The following is a 21,036-nucleotide window of genomic DNA, read 5'->3' as shown; positions in this document are numbered from 1 at the left end:
TCACCCATGTCTCTGTCACTAATGGTGCCTTCCTTCCTTCTTCAGTAACTGTACTATATACTAAGCATGATGCTAGCATATACAAGTGTATAGCTGTTTATAATATATATATATATATATATAATACATATGTTCACAATTTAAGGAGTTAAGAGTACATATAAAATAGTACAATAAGCTATATAGAATTAGATTGTATATAGGAAAAAATTAAAAGCAGTTGTCTCTATAACAAGATCAATACAGTTAGTTTTGTTATAGGGGACAAAGTAAGGCTTTACAAATATATATGTATAAATATATATTTTTAAAAAATCTAAAATTGAAAAATGTGTTGGGAGTGCAGAGACGGAAAAGATGGACGAGGAATTGACACGAACAAAGACACCTTAGAAGTACGATTTTAATTGTCACTAATGCTACAAATATATAGCTGTGTTCTTCTGGCTTTTTTTTTTAATGAGACATATCCTATACAAATCACACCAATTGCTACTTTGGCTAATTATTTACAGGATATGAAGAAAGTGGGTGAGATAACTTTTTGTTCCTATTCGCTAGACACAAATCCTGTGTTGCAGAGGTCTGGAATACTCAGGAGACTCTGTGGTCTGTTGCACTAAAACTGGGTTACTTGACTTCATACAAATACCTTGAAGAGACCAAAGACAGATTTGCTGTGGTTGGCCTCACTGGGATGGATGAGCTTTGGCACTTTCCTCTGGGTCATGGCAGGCATCTGCTTCATGGGAGCAGGATTATCTCAGGTACATAGGTGCCGGGCTAGGTAAATTTGACCCTGACTTTGTAGCTTTGTGATTGGAAGATGCATTTCTCAGTAACTAAATTAGGATTGTAGTTTATTTCTTTGGTGGAAGAGTTTCAAAGGGTATTTTATGGGTTTAGAATACTTATGAAATCATCGATAATTTTATGATGTCACATATTGAAAGACAATTTTATGGTGTCGAAAACCATTATGTTGTGGTTGGTTCTGCACCAGGTTCTGCAGAACACATACCTACATACTGTGCCTGATATGCCTGGACAATGGACAGTTCTAAATTACTGTTTGCCAGAAGTCATGCTTCATTTGATTCTGTACATTCAGTGTACCGGAAGGTGCTTGGCACATAAGCACTTAAAAAATGGGACAAAGGTCATGTGTATTAGGTCATGTGAATTAGGATGGGATGAGGCAGATAAGTCCTGGTTATACCTTTATTGGACCTGCTAAGTAGTTTGGATTTAGAATTATTTGTAATAAAGGCCAATGGTTCATTTTATAAGCAGGTTAAGAAATACTTCTAAAATCATTTTTTTGCCTGAAAATAGAGACCTGTTTAGGAGACAATACTTGTGACCTCTGGAGTACCGAGTACTTGGAGTTAATGTTGGCAGAACTAAGTTTGTAGAACTTCTAGAATCTTAAACTGCTTCCATTGCTATTGGTTGATTACTTACCACGTTCAAGGCTCAGCCTGAGTTCTGTCAAGCTGCTGCTTATTTCTTATGGAAACTCTTTCAGTCAACGGCCTTTAAGATACTTCCCCACAATGGGGTTGAAGACTATATAGTCATAGTTACTGTCCTCTTGTGACTTAGCCAAGCCATTTTTAATATAAGACTTAGACTTTTTGAAATAGTATAACTATTGAAACATTTAGCATATATTTTTGTTTGATGTTGTTCGTGTTGGTTACAATTCTAATTTTTACTTATGTGTTTGCCTCTTCTTTTCACTGTACTATACTTGATATTTGCTCTTATTGTATATAGTTTTGTATTAGGCTTAGAAATCTTTTATTTAGACAAAAGAGGAAGGTGCTGTGGGAACTCCTTCTCCCAATAGTCTTTAAGATGCCATCCCACTTTAGGAGCGGTCTCATGTACCATAAAGGCAGACGAAAAGTGTGGGTGGCCCTCTTAGCTGCTGGATTCAAAGTGTAAAAATGCATGCCAGGCCTGGTAGTGCAGACCTGTAATCCCAGCTAAGAGGAGTCTGAGGCAGGAAGATGCCAAGCTCAAGGTCTGTTTGGCCAACTTAGTAAAACCCAGTGGTAGGGTCTAGCATATGCCATGCCCTTGGTTCAATCACCAGTACTGACTATGGGAGAAGGGAAAAAAGAACCAAACAACTTGAACTAATTCCCAAACTGTCCCGGCCCAGAAAATTTCCAAAGAAACTGTGAGGACTACAAAAGAGAAGAAAGGATGTTTTTGCTGGTGTTCTTTCAAGGGATTAATTTTTGCTTTATCTTAGAAAATAAATTCTCAAATTAAGACTAGTGTATAATTTTGATAAATAGACAATCATTTTTTCCCATTAAGTAAGCATTGTCAAACAGTGTCATATACAATCATGGCCTCTCTGGTTGGCTTTGTTGCCAGGTGCAGTTGAAATGCAGCCCTGCAGCGGGAGGACAGATTAGTGGGGGTTTGGGCAGAATTCCAGATGGCGTGACTATACAGGTACCACTGTCTCACTGATTTCTATTATAAACTAAGAGCCTTTCACTGCTGAAGATGAGGGGATAATATTAGTCAGGTATGTTTTAACAGCAAATATGATAGCCAATGATATAGAACGTTCAAAACGTGAATGAAACTCTAAGGTTCTCAGTGTACTTTGAACGAAGTGAAATTCTGTAAAGGCTATTGCAAGAGTTCAGAAGACGTGATCAAACTGCAGCAGATGGGTAAGCAGGTAGAAACAGCAACATGGGATGAAAGGAGGAAGGAGAAAAGCCAGGACTATGGACGTGTTCACGAGTGAGCAGTAGGTATGTGATAACTAAAGCTCAAGAGAGAGTGTTTGAGAATGCTTAGATCTGTCTTCAGAGCCTCATCATTCGTACTTGGCTAAATTTTATTTCCTTTACCAAAGAATATTTTTGTTTATCAATTTTATATTTCTGTTTTTGATTGGGCAGGAAGATTTAATGAAATGGGTCCAGGGAGGAAATTATTTTTCTTGATAGGAAGAACGCACATTTAAGGTGTCTCCATAGAAACCTAGTTGTATTCTGTTCTCCTAAAGCAACAGAAATTCCCTCATCAGACTGGGCTAATCTGGCAGGAAGAATGGACAGCTTCTTCAACTGGTTCAGGAGGGCAAAATCCTTGGTGTTTTTGATAGCGAATCCTCAGTTCTGATAGATTGATTCTCATAGAAAGTTTCTAAGATGTCACAAGTTACATATTATGACCCTAACATGCATGTTTCCATTAAAATAATCTTTTATGGATCATAAAAACTGTATCTAATTCTCCTTGCCAGCTTATAAGTTTATTTATTGGTGCCTGTTGTTCACAGAAGTACTCCCTAATATATTCACCTTGGTTATTTCCTTTGCTGAAATAAATCATTCAGGCCAGGTGGTGGTGGGACATGCTTTTAATCCCAGCACTCAGGAGGCAGAGGCAGGTGGATCTCAGTGAGTTTCAGGCCAGCCTGATCTACAGGGCAAAATAAATTGTTTATATTTGGCACGGCCCAGTGTCAGTATCAGTAAGATTCGGATGCTTAGCATAGCCATCCTCTTGTTGTCTATTCCTCTTATTCACTATGCATCCCTCAAAATAGGTATTAAGCCCCAAGCAGTGACTTCATTTCTTTTCTATCAATCTATATTGTGTTTGCACAGCTTGCATCCTTAATAACCTATTTGCACATATTTTAATAGTGGCTCATAATGTCTCTCTGGAAAACACAGACAGGATTACAAGAATGAACATACCACACATCGCACAGGCATTTTTAACTATTACTTTTCATGATAACTGTATAGTAAGCAAAGTGTTTTAAGTTGTTAAATGGAGAAAACTATTACATAAAATAACCAGTCATCTACAATAGAAATTGCATTTTAGGTGGCCCATTATGCTATCTTAAATTAGCCTAGAGAAAAGTTTCTAGGGGGTAGAGTTCTTCTGTAATTTAATTACAGAAGAAAGGAAGGAGTTTTCAGTGGTTAAAAGAATCTAACAAGATAATCTTGGGTTGGAAACTGGGCACAAGAAAACAGTTAAGCAATTTACCACTGCTAAATCCCAGAGCATTTGAAGGCAACTCATAAAGCAGCTGGAGACTCGCTACAAAGCCACACATAGGGAAGAAAAGCAATCACAGCAAAGGGCAGTCTGTGGACCAAATTCTCTCTGATAGGTAATATCCTGGGCTTCTTACCCCACTTTTCCAATGATATCATAACATTTCCAATTAGACAAGGGGGTGAGAATATTGCAGGGGCAACTGTGGAAACCCTGAGCATCGGAACAGAAGCCTTGGTGACTAAGATTCACCTACTAAACAATAATAGGAAGAAAGAATTTGGAGATCATTAAAAACAGTACAGGAAAAGCAATTTTTAAAAATGGGTTAGTACATTTCATTGGACTAGAGGAACAGGAAGGGAGATGTGGTGGATGGACTCAGGAAAGGGAAAGCAGAGGAGAGAAATAGGGGCAGTCATCTGTATATTTGTGTTTCTTTTTAATAGAGGACTGACACAAAAAAGGAGGCAAATTTAGAAACTAATGATATCAAAGAATTAATTTAACCAACTAACCAATATGAACAGACTGGAGAGTATTCAGAGTGGAGATAGGGGAACAACTGAGAAGTGGTGGTGCCGTACAAACGTCTAAGTGATAACCACGGCCTGTGGAAGTACTGGTAGAAGTCACTGCCTTCCATCTCATTCTTTAAACTTTACAACATAATTTCAGATGAGAGAAAATGATAGAGACTAATTTAAAAGACCAGCTCAAGAAAGGGAACTACTGGTTGCTCAGAAAAACAAGAAACTGCATTAATTTCTGTAAACCAAACATGCAAGTTGTAAGAATCAAAAGGACATGTGGTACTTTGAATGAGAATGGTCCTCTATAGGCTCCTATATTTAATGTCTGATCCCCAATTTGTGCAACTATTTAGGAAGGATTACGAGAAGCTGTGTCCCAGTCAGTGATAAAGTGATGACTGTGTTCTCTCTCTCTCTTTCGCTCTCTCCCCTCTTCTGTTTGCCCCTCTCTCTGTCTCATGGTGAGTGTCTCAACATGTAAACTCTTAGTTACTATTCCAGCATCATGCCTACCTTCATGTTGCTATACTACATGCCATGATGGTCATGAACCCAGCCTCTGAAACTGTAAGCAAGCTCCCAATAACATCTTTCTTTCTATAAGTAGCGAAGACCACTCTGTGTCTTCATAGCACTACAAAGATGACTAAAATAGCAACCTAAAGTGTTTGCTTCCAAGCTCAAGGGCCTGAATTCCATCTCCTGGACCCAAATAAACACTAGAGTCAACAGTGAGGGGCAAGTTGCTCTCTGATCTCCACATGTTTGCTATACACTCACACATATGCACACACACACACACACACACACACACACACACACACACACACCAAGCAATAAAAACAAACCTTAAACACAAAAACAACAAACCAAAAAAAAAAGAAGAAGAAAAGAAAAGAAAAGGAGGAAAAAACGTTCCCCTTGCGCTAACATTTTTCCATAAGCTCACATTTGACAGGGACATGTGTGGTAAGACTGGGCCACTAACAAACAAACAAATGTCTTTGGAGAGTTTTCCCATGCTTTACTTTTTAAATTTAGTTTGATACTCCCAAGAAGAAAGAAAAGAGAGGGCATTGCACCCATTAGCTTGGCTCTTCCTCAACACAATCTGGCACTAGCTAGCCTCATAGCCAATAGAAATTTGGGCACCAGTTCACATATCTTCCCCAGAGATAATTGTGTCCTTCATACCTCAGCAGCTTGGATGGCAAGACATTTTCAACACATGGTGAAAAGCCATTATTTCAGTCTTTTAAAATTATAGTTAAATTGGCTACATGTGTTCTAATTAATTTCTACAAGAACCAAGAAAACAAAACCATGTGAAATATTTATTGATTTTGATTTCAAGGGTTGAATTTAAATATTATGCAGCAACATGAAACTCTTACAAGTAAGTGCATCTTAACATTTCAGATAGAGCATAATTTCAATTCAGAAAAAGTTTGTGGGGGAATAATTGTGTTTTATCTTGTTTATATTAGTATTTACCCATTAATAATTATTGAATTATAAAAGATGTTTTTGGATTTAGTGTTAGAACAGGAGCATCCTGTAGTCATGTAACATGGATACAGACAGAGAAAGATGAAAAAGGTCAGGCATGAATCAATATTGACAAGTTATTTTGAGACTTTTAATATTTACTATAAATACAATGTTCTGAGTGCATACTAAAATGCTAATCAAAGGTATATTTGTAAATCAAAATCAATTAAGAGCTTGACTTCAAACTGCAGCTCTACCCCAGCAAAGTACAAAGCCGAACTACATAAGGCATACGTGTACAAGAGTTCACTAATGGAGTCCACAGCGCACTTTCATGCTCCCAAGGATTGCTGCTCGCTCATCCTCTCTTCCACCTTCCCTGGTTAGACAAAGGCACCTTTAATACCCACGGAAGGGATGAACCTTCATTTACACTGGCTTTCTCCCATAAAAAGGGAGGCCTCCAGTTAAGGCCTATAAAGTGATGCCTTTAAGAGATTTTTCTGAAAGTGGTAATACTGACAATATTATATGCTAGCTCTGATAAAATTTACATTTTGGAACACACAAAAATCAATCTTATTTCAGTGGTTTTGCTCATTGTTCTTAAGAAAATATTTTAACGGACCAAAGCCTTCAACATTACCAATTTGAATGTCTATAATGTAACACTTTGCAAATCACTTTATATTGTTTTGTCTTAAAAACACAATGACTTGTCCACTGCTTGTATGTGTATTATCTAAGTAATGTCAACTTATTCATATCCACAAAGCCTAATGTAAAACTGGGACATACTAGATGTTCAATAAACACTATGGGGCAGGCTAAAAAGTGATAGCAAGCCTTGTTTCCATAAGGCTTTATTTTATTAATTATCGTCATTATTATAAAGTCATATCCCATGAAATCATAAAGTTTATCTGAAAGTCACAAAAATATGAAATAACTAGAGAAGCATTCGTGATAAAATAAGGCTATGTGATAAAAAAGTGATTCATCCAACAGAAGTTTCACCACAAGCATGCTTAAAACAACCAAAGATTCTTCATCAAATATTTATAAATTAGCATCAATTAAAATACAGTCCACTTTAAAATAATTATTGTAAATTATCATGCTTTTTCTATGTTTTTAATAAGAGACTAGATGACATCTTCACAGCTATATGGACAGTACATTCCATCTATAAAGGGCTTTTTGACAAGTGGAAAGTTAAAGATTTACTTTTACTCTGTGAGTCAGTATTTTCAATATTTAATTAACTTATTTGTTCTTTAATGGTTCTTTACTCCAATCTTCACCAATCCTCTAACTTCTCATAAATCTTTACAATCAATAATCCACCTGACTTTGAACTCACATTGATGGTGTTTATATTAATATAACAGAAATCAGTCTATCAAAATTGGGACACCTGATTCAAAGTGAACTTTTCCCAAGTAGTTGTATTTTTTAAGTTCACAGTTAATCAAAATTTAAATGTAATTACATTTTCCAGTGAAATCAAACTTGATCACTCTGAAAAATGGGAAGATAAGTCATGCCAAATATTCAAATTTTCAATGAAATTATATGCCAATCAAACTTTTAGAGCCAGCTTAATTGAAACTATTATACATTTTTAGCAAGAATGGAGCATCTTTTAATGATGCAATCAACCTTCGTGTTTATTGCCTCTATCAATTAAAGTCAGAACAAGATTTTTAGATGAGATCTATACATAGTTTATATGCTACTGACTTGGAAAGTTCACATAAAACTTCCTGACAGAATAATGGGTAACCAAATTTTCTATGTCTTATGTAGATATGACATGTCCCCTGTTATACATGTCAGCTTAAATTTTTTTTCATAAACAAAACCACAGTATAGTAATATTATAAAATTTTACACCTTGCTTTACTTTTAACTTTCTGACCCCCCATCAAAAAAAAAAATAGAATTTATTTTGCAAAATCGGGATGAACGCAACAATTGTCCTAATAATCAGATAAAACAACTCTTGAATATTCTCAAACTTAATAATTAATATTAAGCATACTTGCCAAGCATGCTGGCTATAATCCCAGTTATGAGTAGGCAGAGGTATTAGATCAATTGAAGGGCAATCTGTCTCGAAAGCCAGGCCACCTCCCATGCTTCACACATCCAGAGAAAAGGAAAGCCTCGGAGATGTCTCCTTGCAAATTTATTCTATTTGATTTCCCCTTTTCTTGCTTTTCTACCTTCTTGATTTCCATTTTTCTCCTTACGTTTTCTTTTCTATTCTTTTCTGAGTACAGTTTTAAGAAGTAATTAGCGGTATAGCTCACTATTAAAACCAGCAAAATAAGAAGAATAAACTAAAACCCAACTTTGAGATCATTTAACTGCATGTGACTCATTTCCAGATGAATGACATTTAGCTCTAGCGGCTGGGCTTGCTGTGAAGACAATGAACAAGATGCGGGGAGAGGGGCTTTTGTTGTTGTTGTTGTTGGATTGAACTAAGACTTAGCCCTGGCTTTAGATAGTAGTGAGCATGGCTGAAATAACAGTAGTGGTGTTAGACCCTAAATTAACCTGTAAACCCCACCAGCCCAGGGACCAGGAAACTTCCTAAGATTCTGGAAGTTGTAGTTCTTTAAAGATAACACCTGCCCAAGGGCCAGTTAACTTTCTGTGATCCTGGGAGTTGTAGTTCTTGGAAAACAACAAGGAAGACTTATGGGAAGGTAGGATCACCTACAGGTTTTGTTCTTACCACTGCCAATACCTGCCTCGAGGCCACTCAGCTGGAAAGTTTCCAGGTGGTGGTTCTGACCAAATTCCATTTTGGCCAGTATTTAATATTTTAATAGAAGCTTACTTTAATTTGGTCAGAATGGTGAAATTGGTTTTTCTTTGGTGAATTTCAGGATTTACAGTGGAAACTGAGAACAATAATATCCATTCTTTAATTAAGGCCAGACTCCGTAGGCAAGGGAATTTTAAAGATTTCTAATCCTACACACACACACACACAGTAGAGATAAGCATTGAATCTAAAATAAATGACTTGGCAAGGCCTAAACGGGAGATCTGGTAGAAAAGAAAAGCAAACAAGCCCATGGGCAGCAGGACACATACTGGGGCAAACATGGAAAATATCATGGTTTTACTTTTAAGAAAGCTTAAGCTTACAGTTGGTCAGAACTGGAAAAAATGGTCAACACCGTAGACCAATCCAATTGTCCAAAAACCAAACAGTAGTAGTTTGAGTAATTCAATAACAGCCCCTACCACTTCAGGGCGATCATTGCAGTACCTTTCTCGGGATGGAAGTGTAATTGGCTACAGATCAATAAGTAATTTCTCTTAGAAGGACAAAGGTCTTGTTTTTCTTCTTTTTAATTTATATATATTTTTGAGTTGGAAAAGCTCTTAAATCAGAGCTGAGAAAATATATTTTGAAAGTTGACATTACTTAAAGCAGCAAGATTCCTGACTGCCCTGAGAAGTTTATCTCAACTGATCATTTATTTATGATGCTATAAAAATCAAAAATGCTTTCCATTTTGATTGTTAGGTATTTGCTGAAAGGCAACTGAAATTACTTTCCGAGGGTGGCCATCTTATGACAAGTGCATTCTGAGTGGAAATTTACAATGGGTCAATAATTGTTATGCTGAGGTGTTATTTTCTATTTACTTTTGCCCCCTAAGACTAACAGTGAATTCAGCTCTAGTGGTCAAGGTGAAATTTCAGCTGGCTTATTGGAAATGCTGGAAATCTAATATATGAATAAGATTAAGCAAAAATTAATAAAATCATTCCAAATTAAAACCTTGTCAATCTGTGATGATGTAGCATAGTGATTTGTTATTTTCCTAGCCATCTTAGGACTTATGCCTAAGGCCAACAAGGAAAATGTTGACCTTACTACAGGTCCTTTGAAGATTTACAACTTGGTAATGGCAGAACATAGACCAGGTAAGCATAAAAAAAATAAATTACATTTCCATTGTCAAGAGACTGAGACGATCGGCAATACTCAAGTATAAAACAGAAGCAGTAGAGAATGAAATGTCTGTGAAACTTCATGAAGAGGAGGACTCTAGCTAAATCAAGAATCCCTTCACTTTTTGTTAGCTGGTTCATTTTTAATGTTGCTGGGGATGGACCCCTGGGTCTTGCACATATGATACAAGCCCTGTACTGCTGACGTATGCCCCAGACCTAGATTTCTGAAGATGCCATATTTTCCTGTTTGTGATTCTGCAATACAGAAAAATACTAATATCTTTTAGCAGATAAAGCCTGTGCATTCTTTAACACAAGCAATACAGAAACCAAAGAAATGGAGAATTACAACTGCACTTGGTAATTCCTTAAAAGTAGGACTGCAAAAAAAAAAAAAAAAAGTGTCTGAACCTGAAAGTCTGGTATGGAAACTAAAAAGAAAGCATCTCTTTCATAAGCTATTGTTGACCATTTTCTGTGTGCTGGCTAAATTTGTATGTGCCGTTCAGCAGAGCTGAGACAAAAAAGGAACATTTCTCAGAACTTTCCCGACAGCTATCAAAGCTAGAGCAAAAAGCCCCAGAAACAATGATGTTTGCCATTTTCACAACCCCAACTGAAATTTTCACATCCTTAAAGTTTCCTTCTTCATTCCTCCCACACCATGTAACTTTAGACAATTTTTGCTCTGGCAAGAAAAGAGGTAAGACTACCGAATCCAGATCTTTGGATGCTACCAATACAGCAGGCCCTGCTTCCAGCCAGATGGTACAGTGCTACTGAGCAGTATCTTACTTTATTAACTTTGAAAATCTTCCTAGATCAAGAAATTCACTGCCAAATGTCTTTGCAAACAAAAAATTGACATGACTTCAGACTTAAAATAAAAATAACTTTCTTCCTATTGTGAAGTTCATGTTAATAACAGTAGCACTGAGGTTTAGTAGCTACATTCCGTATTCATATTTACTGTAACAATATACTTTGGGAAAAATTTAAGTGTGTATACCTATATAGATATACACATATAGATATACAAACATATATAGAAACACATACATACATGCAGATATGTATAAAGTTAATGGTGAAAAGCAAATTTTGAATCTTATTTAGAAAGTACTTACTATGTGCAGTTCAAGATAGTCACCCAAGCCTGAGGAACTGTCCACTCGCACCAACACTGCTTCCTTCTGAACAGTGCTAAATCCTATGGCCAGCCTGTCTGCTCGTGTGCTGGGCCGGTCATTAGGAGGCCACTTATACGTGATCTGTCCACCACCTTTGCTAAAGATATACGTTGTCCCAGCTGTAAAACAAAATACAAGTCCGTTAGTATCCATACACCAAATCTATGTTTCCCATGTCATGTATTAATGCAGCAATAACATGTTCACTTTATACATAAACTAAGGCAAGGAAAGGATAGATATCAATGAAACTTGCTCAAGACAGAGGACAGAGTTGTCTTAAAAGAAATGGAGTAGTCACTCAGGTTTAATGCACTCATTAAATCCACCAGCAGGTGTCCAGAACAAATAATAGGCTTCAGTTTTCTCCATTGAATTGGACAAGCATGGGATGTAATGGGCTTTCATTTCATCCTGCCAGTTTTTAAGAAATAGTTTAGTAGGAAACATTGACTGGAGGCTTGAGAAGGGAGCAGCAACATACATCAACTTGTTTTCAAAACAAGGACTGCATGCGGAAGTGACAGGGTCATACAGCACAGGGAAACAACCTGCAACAATAGACTTCAAATCAGACATTTATGGGTAAAGGGTCTCCGCACATGTGGCATGAGATAACTTATGTATCAACAGTTATTAACCCCAGAAGTCCCGTCAACAAATACATATAACACATGCTACCATGGAAGTCAGGTCTTAACGGGTAGCATCTGGTGGCTATGAAATAGCACAGCATCCTAGAGATTCCCCCATCTCCTTCACTTCCTCTAGGTGAACATTGCTCTTACAGCATGGAGAATAATATATCCTCTCAGTCATGGGTGTTAAGATTGTACTACAGGATGAAGATGGCGGGCATTATCAAGTTCACATAAAGAGAGTGTTTCAATGCACGGGAGTCCCATTTAACTGCTAGCATGTCTCTCATCGATCACAAGGAAGATTTGGAAGAGATAACAGAAGAAAAATATGTAAAAGAAAAGAAAGAGACAGAAAAGATGTCTTAGTGCACTTGTTGCTCTTGTGGAGAACCCAAGTTCTAGTCCTAGAACCCTCATGATGGCTCATAACAATCCATAACTCCAGCTCCTGGAAGACCAATGCTCTCTTCTGAATTCTGAAGGCACCAGACATATATGTAGCACTCATGCATACATGAAGGCCAAAAAAAAAATCCATAAAAAAACAAAAAAAAATCCAAGGAAGGAGAGAGAGAGAGAGAGAGAGAGAGAGAGAGAGAGAGAGAGAGAATCTGAATAAAGGTGAATCTGAAGGTATCTGCCTATGTTTCCAACTACTAGTGAAACTGAATAGAAAAAGAAATCACAAGTTCAAGGACTACCTGGACCACAGACTCAATTCACACCTCACACTTCACCTGGTCAACTTAGTAAGATCCAATCTTAGAAAAGTCTGAGGAGTTTCATGGTAGAGTTCTCACCCAGCAAATGCAAAGCAATATATTCAATCTCCAGTGAGACAGGAGAAAAGAGAAGAGAGGAGGAGGCAGGGAGGGAAGGGAAGGAGGGAAGAATGGAGGGAGGGCTAATGGGAAACAGTTATTAGGTGGGGTTTGAATGTGAAACATTTCCCATTGTCTCATGGATTTGAAAATTTGGTCCCCAGGGAGAAACACCATTTTGAAAGGTTGTGGAACCTTTAGAATGTATTTTTGCTAGAAGAAGTGAAGCTATGGTCTCTGAGGTTTCACAACCTACCTCCACTTCCTGTCAACCCTTGGTTTCCTGATCCAGCATAGGCAAATGTCAACAGCTGCCTCTGGCTTGGCATCCCCACCCTTGATGGACTATAAGGTCATACTGCAAGCATTCCTTAAGCTGATTGTGCTTTGTCATAGCGATGAGAGAAGTTACTAATACACCTTTTATATCTCTCTCCCCAGAAGTTCATGTTCACTAATATTTCTAAGCAAGCAGTTTGTAAGGCCTATTGTTCTGTTTTCAACTTGCTATTTGGTATTTTTTGAGATTATTAAGAATTTTTTAACTGTCTCAGTAAAGAATGTCAATAAAAATGGAATATTAGAAGAAGATGCTATAACATAATATAACCATAACTAGTGTAGACAATATTTATTTTCCCTTTTTAATTCACTTTGTTCTTGAATGTATATGAATATTATTTCACATGAAATAAGGAATGTTGCAAAATAGAGGTAAATTTCAGAATTAAATTATGAATTTTGATGTTCTCTTTCAGAATTATTCAATTGAAGCCAAGTTGCAAATAACACCAGCTTACACTTCCTGATGCAACATTTATATTTATTTATTTACTACTTATTTATGTGTTTATTTCATTGTTATTGTTTTATTTTGAGACAAGATTTTACTCAGGTTGGCTCCAAACTCTTGCCTCTACCTCCCAAGTGTTAGTATCATAGCATGAGCTATCATACCTGGCTAAAATAAACTTTTAAAAATCATTTTCATAACTGTTTTTTCATTCCTCCCATACAAACTGAAGTCTTTTTGTTATATTTGAAGAAGTTTAGTTATAACAATTAGCTTCTTTCCTAAAATCAAACATTTGGTTAAGTGGAAAGCTAGTTATAACCCAGCTTCTAGAATATGTGGCTTTAATTACAATACTGTTCTCTCTCTCTCTCTCTCTCTCTCTCTCTCTCTCTCTCTCTCTCTCCCTTCCTTTCTTTTCTTTTCTTTTTCTTTTTTTGTTTTATGGTTGTTTGCATGGCGAACACTCTCTTCCTGCCTACTCTCTTTTCTCAACTTTCCCCTCCTGAAGCATTTTCACTTTATTTCATCAAGGCTCATAGAATCCCCCAAATTTACTAAAACTCTCTGAAAAAGAAATCCAATCAGCAATCACAGGACTGTTTGATTATTGGTTGCTCCAGATCCTTGCTACACACACAATAATACAATTAACTTCTGAAAAGATTAGCTTCTAACTCACAAGTACATGAATAAAAGGTTCTTGTTTGAAGGCCTATAATTCTGTAAGCAACTTGAAATATTTGGGTCATTATGTTTCCATTAAATGTAACAGCAGTTTAATGCTTTATCCAGAGAAAGTTCCCAGGGTGTCAGATGAAAATTAAAACAATAATAAATGACAGCTTTTATTCTTCCTATAGGCATGTTAATATGTTATTGCTTAATTTAAATTTGTTGAGAATTTTTAACATATGGAACTTATTCTTTGAAATGAAAAACCTAGACCCAACGAGTCTAAGAATAACTCTAAAGTCACTAAATTGTGAAACATGCAATACAAAAAAACAATAACATAGGCCATTCAGTGGTGGCACATGCCTTTAATCCCAGTATTCAAGAGGCAAGGGCAGGCAGATCTCTGTAATTTGAGGCCAGCTTGGTCTACAGAGTGAGCTTCAGGACAGGCTCCAAAACTACACAGAGAAACCTTGTCTCACAAACAAAACAAAAACAAACAAACAAAACAATATAACATATAATTACAGATCATTCTCTTCCCAAATAATTGTAAAAGTATTCATGCTCACACAAATTACATGATGAAATCAAAGTACTACTGGGTTTTCAAAACCGAACTTTTTTTAAGAATAAAAAGCTTAGGCAAGATTGCGTTACATTAGAAAATACTTAAAGTATCTAAGGTACACTTGGGACAATGAACACGTTTACTCCATTTTTATGAACAGACTAGAAAGCAAAAGAGGGTAATTGGTCCTTCAATATGGAAAAAGAGTAAAAAAGAGTCAGGTACGTAAAATTGTTAGCTACTGGTCCCAGACACCTACCCAAAGTAAACAATCCCCTAATAATGAAGGTCTTACTTGGGTAGCTCTGTGTCATATTTAGGTTGGACAGAGTTATTAGCCTGTCATAAATGGGCAGTTGTATGTACTTTCAGAACTTTGAGTTGTAAAATCAACGGGAACTATTGAACATTAAGAAAATAAGTTGTTGGATTTCTTTAAATTTAGTGTTAGCTGTGAATGCCATGAAGAACCTCTCGGCTCATGCACTGGAATTCCCTCAAGAGGTACAGCAGAGAGAGTGCAGACACACAGCTCAAATGCCAGTCAGAAACTTGATCCTACAAATGAGACAAGTAATCCAGTGAGCCAGCTCCCGCAAGCTTCAGCTCTACCCCAAACAAGCACTATCTCAAAATAAGAATGATGTGTGCTTACTCAGTAAGAAGTTTCCATCAAACAAAACTACCAAGCAAACAAACAGGAGGGGAGCTACCATGATGTGTATGAAGTCAGGAGTCATTTATCCCAGATAATTCAAATAGCAATTATGCATTTCAATAAAGTCATAAAGAAACTTTGCCTTGCTATTAACTTAAAACATTTGTCTAATAAAAAGGATTTTCGAATAAATATTCTATATGTTCATTTGAACTGGCTGTCACAGAAACACTATGTTGTTGAAAGAAGCATGTGTTCACAAATGTAGCATACATACATTTTACAATTTGGCATTTATGAACATTTACTTCCGTGATGTAAGTGTGTTCCTCTGAAAGGCATAAAGTAATATTGTGGAGTGTAAATAGGTCTGTGAGTTATTCTTCTTTACAACCATGACATGCACTCAGGAAAGTCACCAAGAGCTACGTTGTCTAGGGTGTTAACTATGGACATCTCTACAATTTCAAGAACAGTAAGGCTTTTAATTAGAACTCAGAAAAGACTCATTGTACAATTTAGACATTTCAAACAGAGGGATGCATAAATGGTGTTCAATTGTACTTTATAAAGCCAAGACTACCCTATCAAGAGAATTCATTTGAGTAGTCATCTTGGTTTTCTCTGCATTATAAGGCAATGGATTCTAAAAACTAAAAACTATTTTGGGATGCAAAGGAGATGACGGTGAAACCTCAGTTAAGGGTTTCCTTAAAACTGTAACATAAACAATAAATACAAATTATATGTCTGTACATATACTATTATATGTGCACATAAACATATACTCTCAAGTTGAGGTTGGACACATGGTTGAATATTCAAGCCAGGAAATGCTCGTTTAGAATATCTATGCAGTAGCAGATCATTTGGCACTGTTTTGCAATATCCTCATGTGTTTTGAACATACCGAGGATTGAGCCTTGGATACGCTAGGCAAGGGCCTTCACACCACACTATATTCCCAGTTTTGTTTTCACGTTATATTGTGAGACAGAGTTAGACTAAGTTGCTCAGGCTGTCTTGTATTCACTCTGAAGACTACTCTGGCCTTGAACCCATGATCTTGTTGTCTTAGCCTCCTACCTAGCTAGAATTACTGACCTGTGCTACGAAGCTTAGAGCAACCAATTTGCTCTCAAAGGTACTTGTTATTTTCTTCTTGAACATGTCATTTAGATAATATCCCATCTAGGAATACTTATGTTCTACAGTTTGAACTGTGGCGTGAGACAAACTTTTTCCAAGCTCAAACTCAGAGTCAAGGAACTTTTTTGAGTGTCTTGGTCTTAACCATGACTGAGAATAAAAACAAATGATCTAGAACTGAAAACAAAATAAAGCAAAGTAATCATAAAACTCGCAACCCTGGGAACAACAAATGTTTATGTTTTCCTTTCTGAAACTAGGCTCTTTTAACCTGATGTCTCTGGCAAGTATTTCAGTGATCAATTTGTGTTATAGCTATAAGCAAAATGGATAGGAAGAGAAGAAATCACACCATTAGGTTATTTAAGAAAAAATATTACTTTTAAAAATATTAACTAAACTGTGCCATCTTCCAGCAAATTCTTAAAAATAAAGTCACCAGAAGCTTTTTTTTTGCATACAGTGATACCCTCCCATTTACTCAATTCAAACTTTAATTGTGAATGTTCTGAAAATTATGTTAAAAGAGAAATTGCCTAAGCAAAGCAGCCGAATCTGAGGTCATTTCAACCAATAAACCAGATATTCACTCATCCATTTACTCATTCACTTAGCAGATGGTTGAGAGCTGCCATGTAAGTGCTAGGAATTGTGACCGAGTTCTCTGCACGGGCAGCAAGTGCTCTTGCCCACTGAGATGTTTCTCCAGCTCTGAAAGACATTGTTTGACATAATGCAGAGATAGTAGCCCTAACATGCTTATGGTGACAGAGAACACAAAGGCAACAAAGCAGCATGCTGTGCTCTGACAGTGATAGACAAGGATGTACCATCTTTATGAAATCTCTGTCAACATTCAATCATTCTTGGAGTCATAGTTACACTGTATCACTTTCCATTTCAAATTTCAAATTCAGTAGTAAGAATACATCTTTATTGATTTGGCCCCTTCCATATAAATAATAAAAAATTAACATAAATCAATATCAGATTTGCCAACTTTTTCTCTAATTGTTAGTCCTTTCAAAAATTTCAATGATTAACCCATGACATATCATGTTAAGAAAAGACTCTTTGTTAGGGCAACTTTAAATATTCTATGTATAAAGCACCTTAAAGAATCCACTGACCTCTCAAAAGAACCTCAAATTCTTTTGGAAAAGGCATTATTTAACAAGGTTCTGGAAGAAGAAGCATGAATTTTAGGATCATATTTTCTTAAAAAAAAAAAACAGAAATGACACACAGAACCTTTTCAGATACAGGGAGTATATTCACTCAAATAAATGGTAAACCACATTTTGAAACGGAAGAAATCCGTGCTGTTTAAGAATATTGTCTTATCTCTGTCTCCTGCATTAAATCCCTAGGTAAACACACATTAAAGTCCGAGAGTTGGAGTCAAGACTATTCAAGGACAGTATTAAAAATGCTAGCATGAAATCATATTAAAAATTCTACAAAATGCAAATTTCCATTAACTGGGAGTCAGATAACTTCAAAAACAGGAAAACGTGATATTAATGTCCCAAGAAAGAGATTGTATCTAAAAGAATTTTGGTCATAGTTTATCTGTTTATCACAGAGATTTCCCGCCAGCTGCATAAGAAAGTAAACAAGTTCTCACTTTTTAAGCATTAATTTACACTCAGGAGAAAAAAAAATAACCATAGTAGGTACATTAGCAAAAGTAAAATATCTGTAACTCAGTTGGTTTATTTTCAGCTTATGCTCTGAAACAGCCTATGAAGATTACGAGGGGCATAAAGCTCAACCCTCTGTATGCAATACCATCTACTTTTGTAGGTTAATTACAAGAAGCAAAGAAAGGGGATGTTGAGCCACTTATTAAGACAAGCAAATGTCGGTATTTATAAAATGTAAAACTGAACCAACCGAACAACAACAACAAAACTCTTTAGCCCATGGAATTCAACAAAGGAAATGAATTTTGACAGTGACAGCTTTTTTTATTGTCTTCGTTTAACAGTTGCTCTTTGGAGACCTTTGCCTTCCACCATTGATGTGAAAATACAGGGGTACATGTGGCAGACTTTTAAAGTTAGAATGACTGGAACATTCTACTGACAATGAAGATCTGAAGCAAGTGAAAATCAAACACGTTTTTTTTTTTTGTATTAGGTCCTCGATATTCTATTTTTCTAGACTAAACTATAAGCTGGCTCCACTCCCACCTCAGATTGTTGAACTTTGGCTCTGAGCTCAGAAGACCCTCAGTTTGAAATACAGGTCTTTAAAATCTAGTCTTCAAGAAGCATCTGTGGACACAGTTGAGGAGGTCACCCAGAACGAGGGGCAGGTGAAGTAGGCTTCATACTTAAGTACTTGGATTTTCAGGCATTTGAAAATACAGAATTCATTTAAAATTAGCTATTGTATTTAAATTAAGTTTGGATACTATCTGTCTGTGATGTTATTTAAATTATGTTTTATGACTCTTATGGGAAAGAGGGGCCATTTTGAACCCAGTGTAGTAAGCTTACTGCCATCAATCAATAATTAGAATTAATTATTAAGGCATCAGTTCTCTTACTGAAATATTTCAAATCATTCATCAAAGATGACATGACTTTCTGTACCTTCTTTACAGTACAGAGGCCATCACCATATATGAGGTTTGCATAAATGCTTCTGAAGTGATGGCTTCAGTCAGATGTTTGACAATAGCACCACAAGCTACACTTAAACAAGAGAGCAGCATTTTTGGAACAGCAGGCAGTATAAAAGTGCTTTGTGAATATTAACATATTCTAGCAAATTAGTTTGCACTCATTATCATAAGCAATTACTTACTATTTAGATGCAGCTCACTTTAAATTGGCAAGCAATTTGCAAGAATTAAACCACGACACAGAAAGCTCTCTGAAAATCCAACAATATGCAGTGCCTTGTACCAAGTGCAGTTATTGATGAAACATATCTGGCATTAAGATAATAAGTGGGTGGTTCCATGGACTTTCAATGCAAGTTAGTTTGTATACCAACAAAAGAATTATTTTCTAGGAAGTTTTAATAAAGAGAGAGAACGTAAGAACATGGGAGCGTTTCACTCATTTGACTAAGTTCTGGTACTTTGATAATCCCTTACATACTGAACTTTTGGGGATTATGCTGTTTTCCCCTTATAAGAAGTTTCTACTATCTTGAATGCTCTCTTCATTTATTTCTGGAGCAGAGAGGGCCAGTGTTTGTGGCTATGCAGCACTTGCTTTAGTAAGAACACTCCGGGATTAGTAGGGCTACTGTCCTGGTTGAGCCTCAACTTCCCATTCTCCATGGCAAGCTGAAGGAGTTTCATGTGACATGGTGGTGACCAATGATACATGGACAGAAATTCTGGCCAATTCTCCCAGTTCAGGCCCTAAAGTGGCTGCCCACTGGCTTGATACTATTTACTCTTTTCTTCTCTCTGAGGTTCAGGGGAGGAGGCAACATTTTGGATATTCCAGCTCCCGAAACTATGACCATCAAAATAGACCCATTGTTAGAAAAACCACCATATATTTTGGATAGACCTGTATATTTCTGGGTCCCATTTTTTTTTTTTTTTTTTTTTTTTTTTTTTTTTTTTTTTTTTGGTTTTCCGAGACAGGGTTTCTCTGTGGTTTTGTAGCCTGTCCTGGAACTAGCTCTTGTAGACCAGGCTGGTCTCGAACTCACAGAGATCCGCCTGCATCTGCCTCCCAATTGCTGGAATTAAAGGCGTGTGCACCAATGCCCGGTCATCTGGGTCCCATTTTTATAGTAAAAGTGCTTACATAGCTTTTAAAACAAAACTACAAAACATCCCCCCTGGTGGCTTTATCTTCAATACAGGCAAACAAGTTTAATAGAAAAGCTGTAATTATCTCTTAGACTCAAAAAGAAATGGTATCTTCACCAATGAAATTATTTACTCATAATCACAAAGTAACTGAAAATTTCCTATCAAGACCCGTCCTTGGGACATTAGTAAAAATCTATTACTCTTTCAGGGTAAATGTCCTTTAGCCTCACAGAGGGCTGTCAAAGACTTTCCTCATTCCCTGAGTCCTTCTCCCTTTCAAACACAACTGTTACATATTTGCAAAACAAAGTACAATGTGTGGTTTAGGAATCCTAAGCCTAAAAAGATGAACTGGGCACAGAGCTGACAACAGAGAACCTATTTAGCAAGCTGCCAATTGTAAAGACATGAGACAAATCACCCAGCATCTTTTAAGTTCCAAAACTTGGGAAAGTCTTTTCCAAGTACTAAGAGACAGCTTTAAAAAAAAAAATAATCCTTATTGTATGGTCTGCTCTGTCCCATGAGACAAGCCATGACCACTCCCTCCTCCTCCCTCCCCATCCACTGTGGCAACCTGATCTTCAGTTTCCAGTCCGAGACCCTTCCCCCCACCCATTTCCCTCTCAAAGAGGCAGATTCTGTCTCTTCCTTCTCCCCACTTCTCCCCTTCCCCCTTTCTGTTTC

General features: G+C 36.7%; 1 protein-coding gene across 30 annotated transcripts in view; it reads right to left on the bottom strand.

Moving 5' to 3' along the window:
* The window catches only part of Nrxn1 (neurexin 1), a 1,082,053-nt gene that overhangs the window by 322,053 nt on the left and 738,964 nt on the right, over window positions 1–21,036 (bottom strand). For all 30 annotated transcript variants that reach the window (XM_041630237.1, XM_041630235.1, XM_041630239.1 and 27 more), the window contains one exon: window positions 11,189–11,370. In XM_041630237.1, coding sequence (XP_041486171.1) covers window positions 11,189–11,370 — 182 coding nt within the window. The remainder of the gene's footprint in view (window positions 1–11,188; window positions 11,371–21,036) is intronic.

Source organism: Microtus oregoni, unplaced genomic scaffold (genome assembly GCF_018167655.1).
Source record: "Microtus oregoni isolate MIOR12 unplaced genomic scaffold, Mior012 000034F_ref0000314, whole genome shotgun sequence".
Lineage (NCBI taxonomy): Eukaryota > Metazoa > Chordata > Mammalia > Rodentia > Cricetidae > Microtus > Microtus oregoni.
This window is presented reverse-complemented; position numbering and strand designations above follow the sequence as displayed.